Below are 26,790 nucleotides of genomic sequence, written 5' to 3' on the forward strand. Positions count from 1 at the left end.
TTACTTTCCCCTTTTCTACCACTTGTCTACTTTTGGATCATTCCCAACACATAGGTTATTTCATTTTATATCCTTTCTATTTTTTGTCTCTTCGTGTCATTCTTTTGATTTCAGGGTCTATAAAACCAGAATTTAATAATTTACTTGTCCTCTAACTCCAGATTTTGATATTTTAGCACAGTGACATGAACATTCAGCAGTAGACCAGTAGACATAGAGTTGGGGGAATGAGGGATAAGGAGGTTTCTGGTCCTTTTTGTATCTTAGGCTCATATCAAGAGCTTACTGTATTAATCTGCATATAAAAAACAAATAAAGTATTGTGAGTATGAGTTGTTATTGAAATATTAGGGAAGACAGAGTTCAGCTACACCATTGTTTTGGCTGTTAGTTTCTTAGCATCGTTTTGTTTGTTTGTTTTAAAAATGTGAATTTCACAAAAATAAGTGAAAGACATGAAATGTTAAAGCTTTTTTAAATGACACAAAACATCATCTGGTGAGTTCTTGTTTTGTTTTGAGTTGTTTTTTGGCTTTTACGACTATGTTTTTATTACAATTAATTACCGTATCATAACCATGTCACAGTGTTTAGGTCTGTAGTAACAATGTTGAGCACCCGTTAGCAGTGCGTCTAATTTTTACTCCTCACAGAAGTCCCAGGATCCCTGGTTAATGCCAAAACAATTGCACTCTGTGGTGCACAAGTTGCAGGTAAGTATAAAAAATACATACATATCAGTACCACCTCATCATTTTAACAAAAACAAAGCATTGTAGTTTGTCTGTTTTTTTTTTTGTTGTTTTTTTGAATAATACATTTTTATTAAATACTTGGTTTTTGTACATTCCACTCATGGAAAAATGGTCCAAATGAATCATTGGAGCCACATGTTGATATGTGTGAAAAGTCAAAGTACAGGGTAAGTCTCTCTACAATTTAAAGTTGTTACTACAAGAGCAAATAAAGAGACAAATAAGTGGAAATTGTTTTAAATCTACGAGTGTTTCTTGCTGAAATACATGGTGACACTGTATGCCGATGATGTACATTTCTATGTTTAAAAGTCCAAAAAGATCTACAAAAGACTATCATCTACACTCACTGGCCACTTCATTAGATACACCTTGCTAGTACTGGGTTGGACCCCCTTTTGCCTTCAGAACTGCCTTAATCCTTCATGGCATAGATTCAACAAGTTCCTGGAAACATTCCTCAGAGAGTTTGGTCCATATTGACATGATAGCATCACACAGATGCTGCAGATTTGTCAGCTGAACATCCATGATGAGAATCTCCCGTTCCACCACATCCCAAAGGTGCTCTATTGGATTGAGATCTGGGGACTGTGGAGGCCATTCGAGTACGAGGAACTCATTGTCATGTTGAAGAAACCAGTCTGAGATGATTCCAGCTTTATGACATGGAGCGTTATCCTGCTGGAAGTAGCCATCAGAAGATGGGTACACTGTGCTCATAAAGGGATGGACATGGTCAGCAACAATACTCAGGTAGGCTGTGGACTTTGAACCATGCTCAGTTGGTACTAAGGGGCCCAAAGTGAGCCAAGAAAATATCCCCCACACCATTACACCACCAGCAGCAGCCTGAACCGTTGATACAAGGCAGGATGGATCCATGCTTTCATGTTGTTGAGGCCAAATTCTGACCCTACCATCTGAATGTGGAGCAGAAATCCAGACTCATCAGACCAGGCAACGTTTTTCCAATCTTCTATTGTCCAGTTTTGGTGTTGCTGTGTGAATTGTAGCCTCAGTTTCCTATTCTTAGCTGACAGGAGGGTCACCCGGTGTGGTCTTCTGCTGCTGTAGCCCATCTGCCTCAAGGTTGGACGTGTTGTGCGTTCAGAGATGCTCCTCTGCAGACCTTGGTTGTAACCAGTGGTTATTTGAGTTACTGTTGTCTTTCTATCAGCTCCAACCAGTCTGTCCATTCTCCTCTGACCTCTGGCATCAACAAGGCATTTTGGCCCACAGAACTGCTCACTGGATATTTTCTCTTTTTGGGACCATTCTCTGTAAACCCCAGAGATGGTTGTGGGTTAAAATCCTAGTAGATCAGAAGTTTCTAAAATACTCAGCCCAACAACCATGCTACGTTCAAAGTCCCTTAAATCACCAATCACCTTTCTTCCTCATTCTGTGCCTGATAAAAGTGGCCAGTGAGTATATGTACAGACATTTTTCAGATGTGATTTGGCCTTTCAGTCCGCGAGTTCCTTCTTTAACCTGAGCTACAGTAGTGTCTAACTGCTCAAAGTTTACTAGAACAAAGTGGAGATGAGTCATGAACACAGCTTTAGTCTCACAGAAGTCTGAGTCCCATCTCACTTTGGTGAGGGTCAGAGGGGTCTGGTGTCCTGTCTCTTTGCTTTCCCTGCTGTCAGGGAGCATGCACACAACAGGCAGCTTGTCACACAGGAACACAACTTTCCTCGACGCCCCTCTGCTTCTTTTCCGCTCCTTGCTCCCCTCAATCCTAACCCCCCTCCCTCACCACCCCACCACCTCCTATCTTGGAGTGCTACTTGAGTCATGGCTACACCTGGGACCCTCTCGCCTCGGTGCCATTTCTGTCATCGGATCAGCTGCTGACTCCAGCCCTGCATCCCCCTTGTCTTTTGTTCTCTGCCCACGTGTTAACTCTGAACTGCCTGGAGAACAGAGAAGCGGAGTTGAGGCGGCTTTGAAAGGAAGAAAAAAAATGGAAAAATAGATCAAGGTCCTGGAAAGCTGCAAAAAAAAAGATGTCTCTAAATGTTTCTTATGCAACAATTTCTATCCCTCTCACACATTTCTTCTGAAGGCGACACTCCTCGGCACACAGAAGTGGGTATTCTTGTTTGGAAACAATAGCAGGCGGGCTTCTGAGGCAACTGTTAAGCTATTGCAAAGCAGATGCTTTTTTCTCTCGCCAATCAATTTAACACCTACACCTCCCCTCTCCTCCTTCATACTGGCTCCGGCTTATCAGTTTTTAAATGGCACAAGACATTCTTGCATTGTTCTTTGACTCACTTGGAGGACAAGAAGTGTCTCAGCTGAAGTAGCAGTAGCCCCATCAAGGCTTAATCATCAATAGGGTCAGCAGAAAAAAGGCTGCAAAAGAACATATAACAGAAAACTCCAGCACAGTGCTGCAGTATGTGAAGACTTGCTGGTTTCTTATACTTCTGTGGAGGCAATTATATTTCAGAGAGTCTGTAAAAACAGGATGAAGATTTGGAAACATTTTTTCTCCCCTCTGAGTCTTGTGCTAGACAGAATTGCAAGGGAAAAAGCCATCTGTGTCTGACTCTTATCCCTGGCTCCTCTAGAGCCTGGATGAGCCTGAGCCAGCAAATGTCAGTCGGATAAAGACCAAGCCTGACAGACAGACACAGGAGTTTTGTCATTCCGTGTGTCATCCCTTTGCTAGCGAGCCCAATCTTTGCCGGTCTCAAAAAGCCCCCGAGATGATGTGGGTAGGATACATTCTCAGGGTGAACGTCAGGTTGTGTAACTCCTCCAAGTGCCACAATAGCTGAAACGTTGAGGATGCGCGCGCTATTCTGGTGCCCCCGCGGCCTTTGAGAGCTTTCATTATTGTCTTATGTGCTGTGCGGCGGGGGTCACCATGGAAACACAAAACACATCAACCGTTTCGCCACAAAGGATATGAGGTTCTTCAACAAGATGTTCTTTCAGGAGCCACTGGTCTGTTTGGGGTCAGAGGATATTGGATGTGACTTGATATTTAGAGAAAGAACAGGATGCTGTTATTCATCCGAGCACAAGCTCGAGCCGTTTTCATTACTGGATCTGTGATGCTTCCGACAGAATAAGCCGCAGAAAGATGATTTGACTGTGTTATGTGTTGTGAATAAAGCGCATTCATCACTATTATTATCATTAACCACATTTTTAAGGCTTTTGATAGCACTGACCATGCTCTTTTCATTCAGACCCCTCTTAATGCCGGCTTTCACTTCATCGCTATCAATCGCTCGCAGAAGGTTCAAGTATTATCTGACAGGTCTCAAGGTGTGTCAGAGCTTCTACTGTAAATAAAGGGTGTTCCACAGGGATGAAAGGTCAAACATGCAACTTAGAATCTGGCACTTAACCCATGGCTGGAGTGCTAGGCATTTTAATTAATCATGTAGAAAAAAAAAAACTCTTTCAAAAGGTTGTCATTGAAGCTGTGTTGTAAAAATTTGAGATGGTTTAATTACTAGTTGAAAAGTTTTAAGTTTAGACTTCTTATAGGGGCTGTAAGGAGTTTGAAAGTGATCTTGAAAAAGGCTCCTTTCCTTCTACAACCTCCCTAAAAGGCTCTCTAACCTTCAACAGGTTATTCTAAAATGCCACTTCTTAGCTTCCTGATGGAGTCGAGCAGGACCAGATTGTTGTACAGCATGTCTAGGTCACTATGACAACACTACAACCAGCTGACGAAAGTTTAGTCAAGAGAAGAGAGATCTGTGTTTTTCTCTACTGAAAACTTTTTCTGTGATTAATTTTGTAGTGATGGTGGACACTGGAGCCAAACGGTCAGGCAGAAAATGGACAGAAGAGCAGAAAAAAGCTAAACAGAAGAGTCATACAGCCCGAGCTAAAAGCTAACACAGGGGCTAAGCTGTTTGTGACAATGTCCATTCTAACCCACAGTCAGCAGTTATTCTGCAGTGGTCTGTTCAAACTTGAGAATCTATCAATAAAATGAAGAGTGAGGTTATGTTAGCTCTGCTTGGTAGATGACTGGCAGGGCATCCCTAACCAGGATTTATTAACGTTACACATTACGGACATGTCTTAGAGCACCAGGCTGCCAGCTGTGCTAAATTTAAACAGCTACTAAACTTTTTACAAACTGACAGTGTTTACTTGTTGTCACGTTAGCCTACAGATACGTCGGAGCACCCGGCTGCCGATAGCACTACATATAGCGGGCTACTACAACCTTTGCTAGATGTCACATTTCAAACCGTATCGCTACGTAATTGTACTGATAAATACCTTACCTCTGCGTGTTGTATCCAGTAAAAAGTTGTCCATTTAATTCCAAAACAAATGCTTAGTAATTTACAACAGTGTGTATGAGACTCCAGGCTGGAGGGTGGCAAGGTAGTCGAATTAAAACAGATCCTCCTCATAGCATCTTTATAGTATTAAGCCTACTTTTGCAAAATGGACCACGAATGAAAGACTTTTCAAATTGTACTATCAGTTATTAGAGTTTGGTAGGAGAAACGTTCAATAATTTTCTTAGCATCTTCTTAAAGAAATGTATTTGATAAAGTGAATGGTGAATCAATTAGTGCTTGCATAAGTGCTCTTGGACCTTCAAAGGGCTTTTAAATTACTGCTCAAATCCATCCATTTACACCACATCTGTAGCATTTGTAATTTAAAATATGTGTCTGCATTTTGTAATCGCCACTTTTTGAATTGTGCATTGCTGCATTTTCTTTTCTTTTTTTTTTTTGACTGCATCAAAATTGCTTTTCAACCTATGCGGGAGTCAGAGGGAACAAGGCAGCTTGTAATCCAGCTTTACAGTTCACAGCTTTGTCAGAGCTGTAGTAAGTTGCTGCTACTGCACAAGCAACTCCTTTTTTCTGCTCTGCAACATGAGGGGGAAAATGGATGACAGTGAAAAACAAGTGAATAGAATTTTTGGCATCTCATTTGTCATTGTCATCAAAACGTAACAACACATAAAGGCAACAAACTGTTTTTAGTACAATGCTGCATGCATCCAACTTCTGAGTATTGTAACCAACTGCTGTGATTGATTTCTTTATCTGTCTTCACTCATCACGTTATTTGCTCGTTTTGTTGCACGGTTGATCTGTTGTTGTGTTTCTTGCGATATGGATGTTCAACTAATATATGTGGCAGAATAAATTTGCATTTGTTGTTATCAAAAGTAACTACAGGTGTGTATTACCCACTCTGACTTCACTGTGAGGAGAAATACATGCAAACAAAGCTGATTGTTTATGCTATTACCTCAAGGCTTATCATTCCTTGTTTATTTTTTTCCTATTTGTTGATAAAATTCATGAATAAATGTGTTGGTAATTATTTTTCTGTTTTAAGTATCCCTCTACAATATCCCTGGCATGTTTGGGGGTATTTGGAGACTGCTCAAACAGTTAAGACATCCTTTTGTTCCTGTGATGCAGCATAAGATCAGTGATCGATGCATTTGCCTGGGAGGCACTCGCATAGATTGTCCCAGAGGAAACGGATGTCTATTCACTGTGGACGCTGCTCATTGCATAGTGTGTACCTTGTTCTTGGGAGCGGCAGTTACACGGGTGCAACATCAATAGTATTTGTCAAGTGGTTAAAGCTGATAAGAATACAAATTGTTGCCTTGAGCTTGCTTTTAGGCTGGTTTGTCAGCCCGTCTTGTGAAGGGAGAATTTGCATCAATGGAGTCAATGTGGTGCAAACACAGCTGAGGGATTCAACTTTCTCCAGTCGGGCAAAGGATTGTTTTGATGCAACGCATGCTGTGTTTTTTCTGATCTTTTTTTATTATTGTTATTGAGAGATTTTTAGATAGTTGGACGAAAAAAGGTGTGAGGAAAAAGGTCCAAGATGAATTTGTTTGTGGTTCTGGTAAGACGTTGGTGAGGATTGTTGTGCATTCAACTGTTTTTGCTTTCTTATTCGACTGTGTAGGCAGCACTTGAGTCAAAGGAGTTTCACATCATATTGTTAATTCTATTTCAGACTGAATTGTTTTTTGTTCACCGTATCTGTATGTAATGGCACAACATTGTTACCCTTTGAAGCTCCTAACAGTATAGTCATATAGAGAAGCAACAGAGGGAATACTGGAGGGTAGAGTAGCATCATGCTATCCACAGACATGGCTAACACTGAGCTAACACTGGACACAAACAACACATTGGAAGGATTTCAGCTGCTGTGAGCAGACAGGATACAGGAGAGTGAGACTGAACAAACTGGGGAAGAAGTCCAGCTCAGTCCTGGACCCTGTGGAGGAGGTGGGTGACTGGAGAATTGTGGCCAAAATATAAATAAAATAGGAAAAATATTCAAACCTCCTAATATACAAATGCTTACTTATCAAAGTTAAATGTGAATAGTTCTCGTTTTTGATAAAAGCAAACTATAGTCCAGTGTAACTAAGGACACGGTCACACTGGAAAAACGTGCCGTGCTTCAGCAGGCTTCAACCCTACAGCCCAGTTTCTTTGGCCAGTAGGACCACAAGTGTACCGTGCTTTAGCTCAGTTCACTTTTCCTCTTTGGCATGCTTCAGACAGGTGTGCTTCACAATGATGTGGCAGGTCAGGGGTGTGTGATATCTGCGTGAAGTCTGGTTCATATTGGAGTAGTGTGACTGTTGGCCATACTTTCCAGCAGAGGAACGGCGCCAAAGGTGGCAATCATGTTTGAGTTTGGCATGGTTTTGAAGGCCAGTGTGACCACACCCTTATTTTTATGTGCCACGTATCACATCGTATCATGTCACATCACATAGTGTCACATCCAAATGTGTCACATTGTAGTGTGTCAACTCATATCATGTCACATCTTATTACGTCAATTCTTACTATGAAAAATCGTAATGTGTCACATCGTACCGTGTCACATCGTATTATGTCACATTGAATGGTGTCCAATTGTATTGTTTCACATCAAAACAAGAACATCATATCGTGTCACATCGTATTGTGTCACATCTTACTGTGGAACATTGAAACGTGTCATATCGAATCGTGTCGCACCAAAATGTGACATATATTAACATGTCACATCACAACATCACATCTTATCGTGTCAAATCATGTTGTGTCACATCTAAAAGTGCCACAGCTTATTGTTTCACATTGTACTGCGTTACATCGTATTGTGTCACATCGTATCAGGGAACATCGAAACTTGTCCCATCGTATCGTGTCACATCGTATCGTGTCACATCGTATCGTGTCACATCGTATCGTGCCACATCGTATCGTGTCACATCATTTTGCTTCACATCATAGCATGTCGCATCGAAACGTCACATCTTATTGTGTCCCATTGTAACGTGTCACATTGTAACATGCCACATTTTAACGTGTCAAATCGAAACCTGTCTCATCTTATCCTGTCACATCGAAACCTGTCTCATCTTATTATGTCACATTGTACCGTGTCACATTGTACTGTGTCACATTGTTCCGTGTCACATTGTTCCGTGTCACATTGTACCGTGTCACATTGTACCGTGTCACATTGTACCGTGTCACATTTTAACGTGTCACATCAAAACCTGTCTCATCTTATCGTGTCACATCAAAACATGTCACATTGAATCTTGTCACATTGTAGCGTGTCACATTGTATCGTGTCACATCGAAACGTGTCACATCGAAACGTGTCACATTGTAACGTGTCACATCTTATTATGTCACATTGTACTGTGTCACATTGTATCGTGTCACATCGAAACGTGTCACATTGAATCTTGTCACATTGAATCCTGTCACATTGTATCGTGTCACATTGTATCGTGTCACATTGTATCGTGTCACATTGAATCATGATTCCAATGTGTCACATCGAAACGTGTCACATCTTATTATGTCACATTGTACCGTGTCACATTTTTTACGTGTCACATTTTAATGTGTCACAGCGAAATGTGTCACATCGTATCCTGTCACATCATATAGGCCCTATATGAGATACCACAATACGATGTTACCCTATATTATAGGGTTACATCGTATTGTGCCACATTCTTATGCGTTATGTGGTATCGCATCTTTTTATGTTGTGTTGAACCTGAAAATATCACACTGTATCGTGTCTTTTTGTAACATGTTACATTGTGTGGTATCACATCATTATATGTCACATGTTGGCCTTTCACGCTGTCACCATTTACATCATTTTCTATTTTTAGAATAGTGTTTCAATGTTTCTGAAAAATAGGCAACAAACTGTCACTGTAAAACTAAGACAGGCAGATAACAGATTCACTGACATCTCTTGGTTTGAGACTACTGCGCCAGAGATTGTAGGAGCAGCAGAAAATGATGCCTCTTCACTTTGCTCCTTACCTCTCTTTCCTCTGACCCCCCACTGGTTCTATTACCCACATACCCCTCGTGACCCTGCATCCAATGCATCCAATCAAAACAGTTACATAACAAAAAGAGTGTGCAGGAGACGAGAGGTGCGGAGGAAAAAGAGGGCAAGAGATCGAGGAGTGTGAGGTGCACAGCTACAAACAAAATAAAGAATTCTTTACACTTCCAGAAGACGTGCCCCTGCTCTGTCTCTCCTCTCTGTCGTCTTATCTCAAAAAGAACATGACACGTTACAGGGTTTTTTTTTAGCAGGTCAGTTTTCTCTACAAACTGCAGATCACTCCAGCCTGTCATTTCACATTATATAACTTGAAAGCACTCCAGCTGGGAAGCAAAAACATTACGCTTGTGATGGGGAGGTGATGAATGGTGCTGAGGGGAGGGGGGCCCCCAACCCACTTTTTTCCATCAGCCCCGTGAGCCTCAGATACCCAGAAGGCTTTTAGCACAAGACTATAATCTTGTTGGAATACAGGAAATGAGATGCAAAACCCGAATATGGCTGCCAGTGTTTACTACCGTGACTCCGCTTTCCTGCACGTACCTCACTCCACCATCCCAGATCATACAGTGTAATACCTTAACTACGCTATAATCTACATGCAAACGCAGCACGCCTGTGCCTACACTGTAAAGCAACACCATGGCCTACATGCATACAGTCAGCTCAGGATAACCAGTACCCTAAGTACAGCTTAGGTTTGCAGATTTCCTACTTCTAAGTTACTCTCGGTGACGCAAAAGGATGCACTGCTCTAAAAAAAGGCATTTCATAAAGTAAAGTACAGATGGGAGGGGAAAAGAACTGCTCTCAAAGTCCCATCAAGAGACAAACTCTTCTTAGAACACACACATTAAATCCTAGAATCACTGCGAGCTCCATCCAAATGCATGAAAAAGGAAATTCTTGGAGGCAGATGGAGAATTGTTCATTTTCTGAACAGGAGGGATCTTTTTCTCTCTCCTCTTTTTCAAGAGAGACAGAGGAGAGAAAGCAAGGCAGGGAGGCAGCACCGGAGGCCCAGCCCATGACAAAACAAAGAGATTAAATGACCTGTGAATGTGACTTTCCATTTTTTTCCATTAGCTCACGCTGAAATTAAGAGGCCTGCTGCCCCCTTCTGGTGGCTGGTGGGACATCTTGAAGCAATGTGAAGACTGACGCCTTCTTTTTCTATTCATGTGGCATAGATTTGAATTAAAAACTAGATTTTTGAGATTGAAAATGTGCAACAATAACAGATGTGTTTGTGCTTTTGATGTAATAGGCACTTTATATGTGCCATGAGAAGACTTAATACTTCAAAAGCCCAAACAATGATAAGAAATCCACTTCTCAATCTTTGTCTTTACTTTTATCTTCTACCTCAAACAACCTCTAAATTCTAGCCAATGAGAAAGAAAACAGACAAGATCTGCCCTCCTAAAAAAACATACAAAAACAAAATGCAAATACCCGGCTCCCCCCCTCTGAAGTGAGATTTCAGTGTTGGCTGAGGCCAAATGTCAACCAGCCCAAACAGATGGTGTGAAGAGCCGGGCCGAGCGGCTGACCTTGGTTGGTGGAGATGAGGATTGGGAGGGCAGCGTGAGGCGCCGGGTGTTTGTTTTTGAGAGTGTGTATCAGAGGATGTTGTGAACATCAAGAGAGCTCGATGTTGTTGCCAAGAGAGAGAAAAGGTGAAGTCACGTCAGACCGGCTCGCTTTGCAGGTGTTTTTTGGGGGCGCTGTGGGATGCTGTCAATCTGTCACTGAGCAGAGTAATGTTGGGAATGGATAAACAGAGGAGGAGAGGTTTTTACTGTTGAAAAGTGCAATCATTTTTAAGGGCTTAACTTTTACCTTGGGTCTTATTTTACCTATTAAACCTCTTTAGATTGGTTTTGAGCATCTTAATGACATCAAAGCAAACTATTGAGAATTACCTGTGGTAATTTTAAGCCATTGTATAATTAAAATATGTGAAATCTGATTTAAAGCTCCAGTGAAGATGTTTTTAGCTAGCTCTGAAACATATTTGAACAAACACTGATGTTTCCATGTGACCTAGAAAACCAAACCAGAACTTTTCAGGAAAAAGCGACTATTTCTATATAGCTTCTTTTTTTAATGCTTTAGACCATTACAGGGGGGTAGGTGTCAAACAACGTTACCAGAACACTCTTTGAACATTTTTCCAAAAGAAAACTTTTTGACAAGTGATACATTTACTGTTATGAGAGGCCAGGTTGAGAATATTTTGTTTAAAAACACAACATGTGTAGAATAAAGTTAGCAACGTGGCAAGAGGGGGACCACTTGATCCACATGGGGATCGCCAAAATCAACTTTGATCTCAAGTTCCTCTGACGGATGATTTGCTCAGACTGTTTATTAAATAAGTAAATATTCAGAGCTTCCCCTGCTGATTGGCTGCAGCATTTGTCATCAACTGCACCTCCTTTTGTTAGTAGAAGGAACATGGGTTAAACTAAACAAGTCAAGGTACAAGTCAGTTTTTTAGTTTAAGTTCAGTTTGTTCTTTCTAAGCTGATTTGCACCAAACTATTTTTTTTAATTGCCGACCAGTAATTTTTTTTTAAATACTGTCTTTTTTTTTTTTTTTAAACAATTTTACAAAAAACATGTATAAAACAATAATGTTTCAATAAAAACTGTGAAAAACAACAAAGCCCCTTTGTCGTTTTTTTGTACCTTACATGAAGAAGGAAAATTGGAATAAATAGAATGATAGAAATACAGATTTAAAGAATGTATCTATTTATTTATTTTTTAATTATTTTTTATTTATTTGGGTTAGCTTTAATTTTTTTACTTTAATAAAAAAAAAAAACTATTAGTAGCTTTCCTGACAAATGTATGCTTGTGCAGCAGAGGTTGTTTTTTTTTTTTTTTTTTTTTTCTTTTTTTTTAAATTTTTTTATTTATTATAATTTTTTTTTTTTTAGATTTGAAAATCCTCAAAGCTAAACACATTTTGTTGTTAACCAAAAATAATTCCTTCTTGGCTTTTTTTTTTATTTTTTATTTTTGTTTTGTTTTTGTATGTTTTGGTTTTTTGTTTTGTTTTTACAAACCTTTGTTTTTGACAGTAAACCTGAAAGTATTAACATTCAGTTTTTATTAATTCAAAGGTATAAGCATGCAACGAGTACCTGAATTTGGCAAATTTTGAAATGTGAGGGGTTTTTCTTTTTTTAAGATTTAAATCATCAAACAAACAAAAAAACAAAACTTCACATGAAGTGCTCAGAAAAAGTAGAGTATAATTATAAAGTGTATGTTCCTATGACTTGATGTGGTTTGAAGCTCAAAAAGAGACAACTCCCAACAAAGAGCTTAATCCTTCAGAGGCTGATTTGCACCAAACTTTTTTGTTTAAATTGCTTAAACTTTCAGAACCGACTGAGACAGAAATACAAATTTAAAGTTGTTTCCTTTTTGGTACCATTTTACAAATGCACTATCTGGTCTGCTGGTTTCATACTTTACATGAGTTACTCCTTTGAGGCAGTTATTGATACCATAATGGTCACTCTTATGAAATCTTTGTGATTCTGTTTTCCCTCTTTGTCCATGCATCAGCACCTCCCAAATACAGCGTCTTCATTTCTGCCCTGTTACCAGCTGGTGACAGCTCTATTACTGTATATGGTAATCCCTGAGGTACTGCCACAACCATTAAACTGTGAAACACGAAAGATTTCCAGAAAGCTTTTATGGGGAATCCCTAACCTTTCATGTTCCAGGGTTGTGTTTTTGTCATCTCCACGCTTAAAAAAAGAGGTGAAACCCCTCCATCTTTGCTCTCTTCTCATCACCTCCAAGAAGTGCTTGAGCAACAAAGGTGGACTTTTTCATCTTTTAAATCTGAGGATTTCTTTTGGGAAAAAAAAACATTATATATTCAATCTCTTTCAGTTTCTGGTAGACTGAGTAACGGGGGCTTCAAGGGGAGGTGGGTGGGTGGGTGGGTAGTAGATGGATAAGTGAAATTCACCTCTGCACAAATGCCTGTTTCTTTGAGAGAAGGCAATTTCCTGCAGCTCTGTTCACCAGCACAAAGCTACAGTCCTAGCTTGGTCACAGATCAGCAAACCTGAGAATGTATCAGACGAACAGCCTTCTCTTTGTAAGATTTATTCCAAATGTTTCAGCCCGGGTATTGAAATTATATCTACTAAGGTTCCAGCTGTGTTTGACGGACAGAAAAAGGGGGCAAATCAAAAAGAATGGTGCTGTTATTTTTGACAATGACACAAAATTCTTCCTGGATCTCAGTGATTACCTCCCAAATGTGAGCGAACTTGAATCTGCATTAACAGTGCGATCTACAGAGTGTAGTGCCTTAACACCGTGATTGAATACTGAGGGGAAGACGCGTCAGAATATCCCCTTCTCCTCTCTCGCGTGGAGTGCCTCCTTTGATCATCAAATTGTTCTCCTGAAAATCCTCTCTGTTCTTGAATTATCTGGGCCGCTGAAGTGGAAACTGAATTTTCTGTGGTGGCCAAAGCCTCTTAAGAGGGAAGGAAAAAGAAGAGGGAAGTAATAAAAAGGTGCTGATATGACACAAATTGAATAAGTGTGCAAAAAGATACAGGAAAAAAATATGGTCCCAACCCTGAGACGAAAAAGAAATCAGGGAAAAAGACTTTTTCCTTTTGTCCACATATATAGAAGAAATAAGAATGCACAAAATATATGTCACTATACCTATTTGGTCCGGTTGATATGTATATATAAAAAAAAATCTTATTAAGCTCAGTAGATGGGGGGTTAAGATGAGAAGAAGTTGATGGTTACACGATTGCAACTTTCCAAAGGTTGTGGTGCAGGGATTCTTTGAGTTTGTTTACTGCGGTAGCTGCAGCTAGCATTAGCTGCAAAAATAAACAAGTTTAGTAGTAGTGGCTAAAGAGACAGCAATCCCCACGCAAGACATCTGTCATCAGCAGATGGTTGTTATTAAGTATTGATAAAGAAAAAGAAACTCCACTGTGCACTGGGCTCAAGTATAAATAACTACCTCTGTTTTTGAAAATGCATGGATTTGATAATACGCGACAATTTTAGTTCCTGAAAGTCTGACAAACACTTTGCAGGATTAAACCTTAGTAAGAATTCCAGCAGGAAACTTTGCAGTTTACTTTAAGTTTTTTAAACAAGTATTAACCAGAGCCTTCTGTATAGGTGTAACATTATATCACATGACCTGTGCATCAACAAAGTTGCAAAACTAAAAAGTGTTGGTTTTGTTTTTTTTTTACAAACCTTTGTTTTTGATGGTAAAAAATTAAATTATTAACATTTAGTTTTTATCAATTCAAAGGTATTAAGCATGCAGCATGTACCTGAATTTGGCAAGTTTTGAAATGTGTGAGTTTTTTTTTTTTTAAGAATTAAATCATCAAAACAAAAAAAAAAATCCAACTCCACATGAAGTACTCAGAAAAAGTAAAGTGAAATTTGAATGTGTATGTTCCTATGACTTGGTGTGGTGGTGTTTGTTGCTCCAAGAGCGACAACACCCAACAAAGTGCTTAAACTTTCCAAACTGACTGAGACAGAAATACAAATTAAACGCTGTTTCCTTTTTGGTACTATTGCACTATCCAGTAAAATACAAGTTTATAGAGCTTCCCACCACCTCTGGTTCTTTCTGGTTCCAATACAGTACTGATGCCTGGGCTTTGGTATCAACCGATACCAGTGTGAAATAGTTACCTGCATGCCCTACTGTGGGATAAAACTGGTAATGTTTTGGGTAAAAGTCAAAAAATGAGTATATGGAATTACTGAAGTTACTATTTATTTAAACTATGAAATGTTTAAATGTTTATCATCAAAACAATGCTTCAGAATGTACACAAGTTATTTTCAAATGTAGACTTTCATACCCTATAGACTGGTAATGCAGCAAAAACAAAGCAAGTGCATCGGAGGCAACAAATCCAGTAGCAAAGAGTGCAGGTAAAAACCCCTAGTGTTCACTCTCGAAAAAACATGGAATCTGACTCATCTTGCGATAAGAACTTGAGTCAACAAGTAGATCTGGGATCAGAACTGGAATCTATAAAATCAAAATGATACCCAACCCTGTTGTGCAATCCACTCTGTGAAGTACACTGTGTAGGTCAACAGAAAACAAGTTTCCACTGTCAAAATACCAAGGACACAATGGCCAAGAATTTGAAGTTGGGAGTTTAAAAAAACAGCTTTTTAATCCCTCCCAGCGCACAGAAGAATTAACTTCTCAAAGGGAGCAACTGTTGCTGCCCTTGGACCTTGATTAAGGTGCCAACAGAGGGCTGCTTGTCAGTTCTAATGCAAATTGCTTGTTAAGTACTGACAAAGGCACCCTGTTTAATTTGCCCAGCTTGATCACCGTTTGTTGTGGTTGCAGTTAAGTGCACATTTTCATATTCATGCATATTCAAAGTATTCCTTTCTCCTAGAATGCAGTTACAATCATCAGGAACGCCTCCCTGTTAGCCAGCAGGAAAAAAACAAGAGTGCAGATTTTCCTGAACAGGAGGCTTTTATTTTGCTGAGTGTAGGTATGAAAAATCTTAACATGTTTCTTTTTAACGCTTTGAAGCTGCAAAGGAAGTAAAAAATGCAGAATGTATATCAGTATAACCCTTACACAGAGGGAGAACATTTCTACTTTAACCATAAGTAACACCTTCCTTATTCATCCAAAACCTGGATGTCTCTATAAACAGATTTTCAGCAATGTGACAACCCTCTCAGAAGCTGAACTTCTCCTGCCCTGCAGCAGAAGTACCCAGCAGACTTCTTCTTCCAGTACCTGAGATTGCGCATACCAATTACCAATTTAAAGAAGGAAGGAGCTCAGCCCTTACTATTTTGTTTACAGCCAGAGATTTTGATACCTGCTGCCCGTTGAGAGGGAGGCTCAACAAGTTTAAAGTGAAACAGACAGACGTATTCTCGCAGCCGTGCAGCTGGAGCGAAAATCACTGCTCAGGGAAACTGTGCTCATACTGTTCAGAATCCAAATGAATGTGGAGGAGACCCTGTGGTACGAGTGAAAAGCACAGTGGACCCTGGCTGACAGTCAAACCCAGAAAGATGCAAAACAAAAAACAAAGACACAGCAAGGTGGATAATAAAGTGGATCAGCTTCTTTGGAAAAGCTGCAAAACAAGCCTGAAAACAAGACTTGATGAAGGTTTCTTCTGAGTATTTTCAAGTGCTGTAATTTCAATTCATTATAAACACAACAACAAGCGTCGAAAGAAAAGAAACTGCCACTTTTCAGACTGAAATATAAGACCAACATTATAATGCCAAAAACTGCTGTCTCCAGAGTGGCCACTTGGTGCTGTCCGAAAGAGCACTATTTTTTTACTACTTTTTCTCTTGTGTTTGTCTGGAGATCTTACGTGTAACCATGGCTGGATTCTTTACATGTGAAATCAGCTGTTAGCAGCCTGTAGCATGTCAATGCTAACTGGTGCAAGGCCTGATGATTCCCCACAAGGTGAGGAGAAGGAGGTGAGGACGACGTGCTGGTTCTCAGGTGTGGGCTAAGAAGTGACAACATTGACCTGTCCTTTGATCTATCGTTATTGGGAATGTAAGATCTATCTCCAATAAGATGGACAAGCTAGCCATGCTAACCCAGCAACAGAGAGAATACCAGCAGGCAGAGTAGCATCATGCTATTCACAGACATGGCTAACGGAGCTAACACTGGACACCAACACCACATTGGAAGAGCTTCACTTGGACTGGACTGGACAACGATGGACAAGCTGTCATCATCTATTTTGTTACGGGCCTTTTTGCACTTTCTATACACTTTCTTACTTTTGTTTTCTTGTGTTGCTGCTGTAAATCCTCCTAAATTTCCCCTATGGGATAAATAAAGTCTATTCTATTCTATTCGTGGACCTGTCCTTCCATCCATCGTTGTTGGGATCGTGGGATCTAACCCAGGGGGATGGACGAGCTAGCAGTGCTAACCCAGCGGCATCATGCTGTTCACGGACGTGGCTGATAGAGCTGACATCGGACGCCAGCCCCACATAGGAGGAGCTTCGCCTGCTGTGAGCAGACAGGATCCAGGAGACAGAGACTGAACAGACTGCTGGGGAGGCTCAGTCCTGGACCCTGTGGAGGTGGAGACTGGCTGGGCTGGAGAGTGGTGGACGGGATGTCGTCATCTAATTTATTATGGACCTTTTTGCACTTTCTATACTCTTTCTTACTTTTGTTTTCTTAAATGCTGCGGTGACTCCTGAATTTCCCCTCGGGGATAAATAAAGTATTTTCTATTCTATTCTATTCTATTCTATACAAATACTAATACTGCTAGCAATGTTTTAGCAGAGCTACCACGTCACTCCCCACTCTCACTCTGTTTCATATCAACTGTCCTGTCCTGTCTAAATAAAGACAGAAAAATAACTTGTGAAATATAACGCTTACGCTGTAAAATAAGTACTTTTTGATCTCAATTATTCATTTCACCATTTCCGACAACAGTACAAGACTGAACTGAACGGATGACTGCCTTACAACATATCAAAGCCTGAACTTGTGAATCTCCCACTGAAGATGTAGGGCATGGAATGAAAATTCACTGTGCTCAAATATCTCCTTTTACTTCCTCGTTGATGAAATCAACTTTTGGAAGCTACCGCAGGAAGGTTCTATTCTATGGAAAAGCGTCAAAAGGAATAGCTGGGGAAAGGCATGTGCCCCCTTTGTAACCTCATTGACAACCCCAACATTCTTGATCTATAATTAGCGTACATGTTTATAATTGTCTATATTTGTCAGAGAAGGGAACTTATGTTGAATAAAAACTATTTGGGGTTCACCAAACAGTAACCTCTGGTGTTCATAAGGGAAGCTACTGTGGAATTAGATAAACTGAGTTTCCTTCAATGTCCACTTGAGTCTGGCGGCATAAGCCAAGAAAAAATCCTTTTAGTGTTCAAGTTTTGGTGCCTGGTTCAACATACAGTTGATTTGAGTGATTTTTTTCTTCCGTTTGTCACCAAACTCAATTTTTCAAAACAGAAACTAACTACAAAAGCACTCCAAGAGCGCAGACCTCCACCAAGCATATCGTGATTGTCACCAACACTTTAGTCCTACTTTAATGTTATACTCCCTTTCAGCAGACTGTCTGCTACAATTTAACGTTAGTTGCAGGTTTGTACGACAATTTGTTACCTGACAGTGTTGAAAATGATGATGACCCAGTGCATATTTCATTATTTTAGAAGCTGTATTGGTGACAAAGACATATTGCACCAACACCACCCTCCTGCTTTAAGGTATAATCTCCTCCATCCTGTGTAACACTTGCTTTGGATAAAATACTGTTTGTTATGGGGCCTTGCTGCACAGTACTTTGTTTCAGTCAGAGAGACAAAATACTTCAAAGACTAATAGGACGTGAATTCAAGCCGTGAGAAAAACTCTACTGAATTATAGCAACTTGAACTCTTGGCTGCAGCACACTTAGTTGTAACTCAAGGCGTTGTAGTAAAAACTGTACAAAAAAGGCAACTTACCATTGCCTCATCCTCAGAGAGAACCCGCTCTTCATCGTGGACGAGTGACACTTTAGCCTGGACTTCATCCACAGTGATACTGTTTAAAACAAACAAACAAAAAAGGTTAGGTTTAATGAATTTTAATGAATACAAATAACTTCCAAGCAAAGTCAGATCCAAACACATGAATCTTTCATTGACTTCTCAAACTCATTCACTCTCTTTTTGGAGAGTTTCCGTTTTTGGTTATTCAGTGACCTCATCATCACAATAATAATCTACCTGCCATGCACCGGTAATGGCATCATGACTCAGCACCAGCAGGAGATCAATAATTAAGGTATAGATTCCAGTGTTGTTTTTTCAAAATAATCACTTAAAATAAATGAACCACTATTTTTAAATAGAACTATATTTTTGCTCCACACCTCATTTGTTTGTCTCATGCATACAAACATGAAACATGGTGCTTTTCCTGTTATCATCTTCAGGACAAACATCACTCTATGACACCTAATTCAATTTTAATGATTTTTTTCCCCCATATTTTGAGAACAACGCCACCAAGTTTTTTTTTATTTTTTGTGTTTTTTTAGAACTCTAATCATTTCAATTTGTAATATAAATAAGTTAATGGCCTAGTGGTTTTAGCACAACAATATATATGTAGCAGGCTATATGTAGCAACATCGGCAGCCCAGTGCTCCGACGTATCTGCAGGCTAACGTGACAACAAGTAAACACTGTCAGTTTTTAGTAACTGTTTATGTTTAGCGCAGCTGGCAGTCCAGTGCTCTTAGACATGTCTGTAATGCATAACGTTAGTGAATCCTTGTTACCTTAAGGCTAATTAGCCTTTAGCTCAGGCTGCATCACACTCCTGTTTAGCTTTCTTCTGCTCTTCTCTCCTTTTTCTGTCTGACAGTTAGGCTCTTGTTTCCAACATCACCACAAAATTAATCACAGATCTCTGTGTTTTATCTCTTCTCTCTACTAAACTTCGTCACCCGGCGTGGTGTTGTCATAGAGATCTAGACGTGCTGTAAACCAGTCCGGTCCTGGTCGACCTGAACTGGAAGCTGGGAAGTAGCATTTTAAAATAAACTGTAACCAGCAACATTGGCGCTTATAATCTCATTTTAATGTGTGGATTAAATTAAGGTATTTTTCAAGATCACTTTGAAACTCCTCACAGCCCATTTAATATGTACTTTTACGTCAGTGTACCCAAACTCTAGGTGAAGCTAGCTGCTTTTTAGTAAAAAGAGTTGCTAGAAGGGCCTGAAAAGTTTCTGAACACAGCGACCATACATTTAATCTCCAAGGACATCTCCTCTCTGTCCTTGTTATAGCTGCTGTATAATAAACAGCAACATGTCTCAGCTTCAATTTATGCTAAAATGCTCAAAATCCCTGTCCAAAAGCAAGCTGGAAAATGTAGTGAGACCAGAAAGAGGCAATCTGATTAAAGTATAGATCACACTGCCCTTGTGTGTTTGGGAGGAGAATGGCAGAGCAATGTGGACACATCTTTGGAACATATTATAACATTTCACCTTTGGCAAAGTGTGTTTAAGTAAAGATCTATATTTTTTGAAAGTTTTTATTTTTTATTTTTTTTTTGGGGGGGGGGGGGGGGGGGGGGGGTTGTGGCTTTTAATGACAGAGGAAAGGAGGGTGGATAGAGCAGGCCAAGTATCTTTACTTGGGGTTAGCAGCCCCAAGTAAAGATACTTAAGCCTGCTGTTGAAACTGACACATTAACATGGTTGTTAATGGAGATTCCTGGTCCCAGCCTCAAGTGGACACTTCAGGTACTGCAGTTATTTAGCACTCCTGCAGTAGCTTAATTTCTCCAAACGCAAGTGGTTGCAGCTTGGTTGTTTACTTGTTTTCATTATAAGGCATATAAGTTTTTATTAAGTAGTCGAAATTACAAAAAGGGAGAACTCCCATGATGTCGTACCATGTGGTGGAAAGCGTGATCTGAATCCAACAGCCTGTTCAGAGAGCGTTTATCCAGGGTGCAAGAGAAACATTCACTGTAGAGAAAATATAATAAATATTGTACTTCAGAACCCAAAGCACCGGCTTTTGGCTTCACAAACATGGATTAGGGTGCACAAGCTGTTTGGATTTACCTGAGTTATCACTGAAACAGGTGGTTCATGTGTTTTCCTCTGGAGATAACAGAGAGAAACAGCACTTCACTGTATTAAAGTGCAAACAAACTTTTATGATGTTTCCACTGCTACAGGCAAAGTTTTGGAGCTCAGTCTTTTGGGTGACATTTCACTGGCTCCTATTTCCTGTCCGTTCAGTCCATCTCACTCCAAGTGGCACGCAGCACAATGAGTGGCACACACAACAAAGCACAATCAAAACCACACACACACAAGCGCAATCTGGTATCCAGGAACACTTATATCCTTTTCTTCAACCATTCTTCCCTGCTGGTGTCTTTCTTCTACAGGCTCCAACCTAAACTAACATTACTGGGCTGAGATAATGACTGCACGGCCCTGGATCAATCCCGGGAGTCCATCAAAAGCAGAAGAGCAGGCAAACATACAAAGCGGATGGCTTGTTCCACTGCAGAGGATCAATGCTCGAGGTAAGTGCAGGAGAAAAACAATGGCTCTTTCCTTTTTGTGAGGCTGCGGAGAAGCAGATCTGGAGAGAAAACTGGCTCCGGCCCCAATCACGGAGGGCGTTTTTATGCATATAGACTGTGGCAGCATAAAAGCAGGTGCCTCAGAACACACACCTGCCGGTGATTTGACTGAAAGAGACAGTAATAAATGTTCGGGAACTCGCTCGCACACATACACACGCTCATAATCCTGACAGAGAGGATCGGATAAAAAGCACAACCTGTTCGGGGGCCTTTGGGAGGCTCCATCATGGTTCATTTCCTGAAGCAGTTGGTAGACTCTATTTATAGACCGGCATACTGGTACCAGTTAATCCTGCACTGGGCTGCCAACTGCCTGCCAGCTGGCACACTAGGTCGCACTTGTGTGTGTGTGTGGCGCTTGGGAAGGTTCGGGATGAAATATTGGCGAGGAAGTCCAGGAGCTACCTTAATGACCAATGAACGAGGGACTTTTTTCCCCTGCAGATCCAACTGAAAGGAGGAAACTTTGGGAGTAAAACTTTGCTAGCTTTACTCCACTTCAATGAATGTGGCTGAATTTCCTGCGAATCAGAGGAACATCGCTAATTCCCAGAGTTAATATTTGCATTATAATACAACTATGATGCTAATCAGGAGCATGTTAGCTCCCTGACACATTCCTCTGTGTTTCCCAGAGTGGATTCAAAACTTCCTGGGTGAAAAATAGTGGTTGCCATCTCTGTCATGAAGCAATTATTGGTGGCTGAATGGACACGAAAATGAGATTACTTCGCCGCATAAACGGGCGAACAATTATCTGTGAATCTGCATTAAAGATAATTAGCAATTCCAATGGAGTGGATTAAGAACGGGGTAGTGTTTTGCAAAGTGTCATTAGGGACAAAGCCAAGAGCTTTTTTGTACAAGATAAAGAGTCTGCAATGTGCATGCTAATCTGCTTCAAAGTCAGCAAATTGCTTAGCAATGTGCAAGCATCAGGTATGCCGGTGACTTTGGACTTTGCATTTATCAGAACGGCGGCTAAATCAAGTCTGACACTTGGGCGTGTGCACCGCAGAGCCGCTGAGAAGAAATGGTGATGTAGCATACATATACAAAAGCCTGCACCTTGCTTTATTCAAATGGGCATCAATACACGTCCTGCCCCGAGAATCCCATTGACTGACGGCGCTGAAAAACAATGGCTGTGTGGAAAGAAGCGGCACTTGCAGATATTTCAGCTTAGTAATGTGTTTGTTTAAGCGCAGACGCCGCTTGGGATGGAGAGGATGGATGGAGTCAGGGCTTGGGAGGGATTGGAGGGAGGGCAGAAGGGCTGAATAATGGTACACATCCAGACGCAGGAATGCATAAGTGGGCACATAGCGCTCCCCAGAAAACCGCTACACAAGCACTTCGTCCTCGATGCGGCCATATGTTTTATAGCGCTTTCAGTTTGCTATGCCCGGCCCTGCTTCCTTTCCGGGAGAATATGCCCAGTTAGCTTAAGCAGTATTGATTTTTTTTTTCCCAGACATGGTGTGGGAAGGTTGAGGACAGCAGTGGAGGAAACGCATAAGAGGGGGGAGTCTCATCGGATATTAGTGGGACTATTTTTTTTGCAAGGCACAAGCAAATTTAAGTCTTGAAAGCAAAAAGAGGATGCCATTTTCCGAGGTTAAACACTGCTCACTACAGCAAGTTAGAAAGCCTGGGTGGCTGACAGGGAGGCTGGGAGATTGTAAGGGTGTAGAGGAGGGGGCGACAAGCGAGTCTGTCGAGAGTTGGAGATTAAACAATGCAAATAAGGCAATGGATTACTTTTTGGAGTTCGCTGGAGAACAAATAAGTGTAGGAGTTTTTGGGGGAATGAGACGTGTGCACTCAGCTCAGACTGATGAGACTTCAATGCATCAGAAGTCAGGCTGGAACTAATGACTGTAGAACATAATACATATTGATGGGAATTAGGCACTCAAGAAAGATCCATTTATTTTATAGGGTGAGCAACATAAGAGGTGAGCGCAAATGTATGAGTCATTATTTTAATTCTGGTTGTTATTTAGGTTGTTTTTGTTACACGTTGCTGCATTTGCAGAAATTATCTCAAGGAAGAGGAGGTGTGTGCCACAAAGCAGCCTCAACACTGTCAGGTTTCTCTGAGTAAGCTGGCTCAATGGAGTCTGAAGCCACAGTTTGAGATGATGGGTTTCATGGAGCAGAAGGAGCGCTAAGTCTTTAGGCTCCACAGTCACCTGAACACTCACAGTGTACGTTTTGATATCCAGTGTAAAGACTGTTTCCTTTCTGTTCTCTGTCAGAGTAGAAATTAACCTTTTGTGTGAATTTATCAGATACTAAATACACCTAAAAGTGAAGAGTTAAAGTGTTGCGGCTGTGACAGAGAGCAGAGCAGAGAGACACACATCAGCAAGAAGATGCACAAGTAGAAAGTACGGAAAAAATATAAATTTTACATAGTTGCCTGTTCATAATCCATGCTTGAAATGAGATTATCAGCACCAAAATTGGTCACTTGTAGTGATAGACCGACTATTAATCACACTGATTATCAGGGCCAATATTTGGCATTTTGAGGCATATCGGCATCGGCCTGATTTTTAATCTGAACTTTTTAAAACGTGCTGCTGAGCCTGGGAGCTGTTTAATAAACCCATGCTTAGAGGTATTTGAATGCAGTTAAGTGTTGGAGTTTGTATTGTTCAAAATCTTGACACCAATATTTTCACATATTGCAAATTAATATCTGCTTCAAATATCAGTTATCGGCCTCCTTGACTACATATAATCGATATTGGTATCATTTCTAAATTCTGTTTCTCAGTATTTTAATGTGTTCAACACAAATGCCTTTGCAGCACATAGACCAAAGTCTTTTTAGAACAGTGATTCCCAACCAGGGGTGCACGCATTGCAGGGGGTACATGGAAACATTTGAAAATTTATTTACAACTTGGAAGTACTGCACTGCAAAAAAAAAAAATCTTATCAAGTGTTTTTGTCTCACTTTAAGTAAAATTGTGTTTTTATACTTGATATGAGCCAAATTCAACTGGTTAGTCCAGAAGTTACAAATTATTTAAAGACAAAAATGAGGTCTGAAGAAAAAAATCTGCCAATGGAATAAGAAAAATTTTCTAGAAAATGTGCTTAAAACTAGAATAATGTCTTAATACAAGTAACTTTTCTCTTCTTCCATTGGCAGATTTATCTTTCTAGATCACCATCTAGATACAGGACTTTTTTTAAGGATTCTTTATCATTGTGAGATAGGGCAGTTTTTTTCCCATGTGTGTAAATAACTCCACCATAAATGGTCAGATTGCTTTGCAAAACAATACAAGACAAGGTCACCATAATTTATGACTGATGTAAAAGATCGATCCAGATCCTGCCAATATTCTGGATACTAAGACCCGGAATATGAAATATGCACTGGGTCATCATAATTTTCAACACTGTCAGGAAACAAATTATTGCACAAACCTGCAACTAACACCAAATTGTAGCAGACAGTCTGCTGAAAGGGAGTATAACATTAAAGTAGGACTAAAGTGTTGCGTCACAATCACAATATGCTCAGTGGAGGTCTGCGTTACCTTAGTGCTTTTCTAGTTATTATTAAAAACATGATGCTGCAGTTTAGCAATTCTCAGGAATGCTTCCATAGAGCATCATCGAACATGAACCAATGGGAAAACAGAATTCTACAGCCAATTAAAAGCAGCTTCAGCTAAGCATGCCTTTAAACTCAATGCATGATGAGGTGTAAAGATGAAATGAAAACTTTGGCTTTGTGCTCAACAGACCTGGCTTACCCTTTGATCTTACTTGGTTTGAACCAAATGGTTTTCCCCTGATACTTCCAAAAGAGTTACCACAAGGTCATCACTGATTCAATCAATTTTGGGATTTTTGACACAAATCCACCAATGCTCTGTCCAGAAGCTACAAGTTTTTATACTTTTGTTGTTAATTTTGTTCACTGCAAACAGCCAGCAACAGCTGAATGAATTCACATTTGAAAAAGCTCTAAAGAATGAATCATTAATTGACGTGAGTGAATGATCATTACGCAAGCTTTCTTTTGAGTTAACTTTAATTTTGTTGTTGCAACAGGGTCTAAATTTGCAGCCCACAAAGCGCACTTCCTTTGTGATTCCACCTAACCTTGCTCCCTCTTATCATCCGGTGGTTAAAGTTGGAGAAGCGAAATGTTCAAGGACATAAAAAGGTACGGATGAAATACAAAGCAAGATTCGAAGACTTCAACCTTGCTCCTTTTTTTTCTCTGCACACTCCCCATCTTTCATGCCCACTCAGGGACTCTTATTTTTTTATTTTTTTTCAAATCTGCACAGAAGGAGGAGAAAGAAGCCCAAACTGGAGGCAAATGTGCTTTAAGAATTTCTTTAGTATTGGATTTCATAGCAATCTGAGTGCTGTGACAGAAGCCTTTTCACTCTGGGAAGAGTCAAATCCTGAAGAAGAGACTCGATGGAAATGTCAGAGGTGGCATCTTTGTGGATTTCCAATGTGGAAAAATCTTTGTCAGAGCTGTTAGATTTACATTTTGTCTGCTTTGTGCAGTGCATACAAAGCTGAGATGTCAGGGTTTTTGCATTTTGGAGGAGTTTCACAGATTGTCAAGTCGTTTAAATGTGTCTCAGCATTTTAGTTACCTGCCATCTTTATTGCTGTCCAGTAACCTGAAAGTGCTGCTCGCTGTGCTGTTCTGACGCCTCAGACCTGAAAGAGAAAACATTTTCAGGTGAACACGGTAACCTTACCAGGTAATTCTTTAGAAAACAATGTTCCAGCTCCACATATTTTGGGCACAATGAGTCATGCTTCCAAAGAGGTAATATTTTTATAATCACAAAGCTGTGCGGATTTGCTCTTTAATCACCAATCACAGCTATAAACAGGAATCCATCTGAAGGCAAACTGAGAGGCAGGGATGGAGGGAAGAGGACTGAGCTGGAGCGGGATTTAAAAACACGGGGTATAAGGAGGGGTGGGGGGCTGGGGCTGGGCAATCAGGCAATGAGTCAGTCACGCTGCGCGAGAACATTTGGTTTCCCTGTAGGAAAAGAAAAAAAAACAGCATGTCAGAGTCCAGAATGCAATCAGGAGGCTTTGTGCTGCAGCGGCTGCTATGACAGCGATTTCCCTCTTCTCCATTCAGATGAAAAGGGTGAAAAACTTCCCCTGCACCCCTTTTTAGGAGCGAGCATGTGACCCCGGCTGATTCGTTTTTGTGAATTGGAAGTGGGAGGGAGAGGAAGTTCTCTTAAGCGTCTCCCACATCATCAGCAGAACGAGGAATCTAAAGGGGCAAACTGATTGGCCCCTAAGTCTGGGGAAAAGCACTTTACATAATGCTAATTGCACTTCTGCTGCAATTACCATCCCGTGCTAATTACAGAAAAGCTAATTGTGAAATTAGCATTTTTTTCCGCCAGTGTACAGTAAAGTGCTTGTGTTGCTT

General features: G+C 40.4%; 1 protein-coding gene across 1 annotated transcript in view; it reads right to left on the reverse strand.

Moving 5' to 3' along the window:
- Positions 1 to 26,790, reverse strand: part of LOC141784569 (glucosidase 2 subunit beta-like) — a 185,557-nt gene that overhangs the window by 137,406 nt on the left and 21,361 nt on the right. Inside the window, exons 7-8 of the mRNA XM_074662419.1 lie at positions 25,982 to 26,048; positions 18,680 to 18,758 (exon numbers count right to left, since the gene is read on the reverse strand). Of these exons, the coding sequence (XP_074518520.1) occupies positions 18,680 to 18,758; positions 25,982 to 26,048 (146 nt within the window). The remainder of the gene's footprint in view (positions 1 to 18,679; positions 18,759 to 25,981; positions 26,049 to 26,790) is intronic.

The sequence above is a fragment of the Halichoeres trimaculatus genome, unplaced genomic scaffold, assembly GCF_033239565.1.
Source record: "Halichoeres trimaculatus isolate MK-OKI-2021-1 unplaced genomic scaffold, fHalTri1.1 fHalTri1_scaffold_22, whole genome shotgun sequence".
NCBI lineage: Eukaryota > Metazoa > Chordata > Actinopteri > Labriformes > Labridae > Halichoeres > Halichoeres trimaculatus.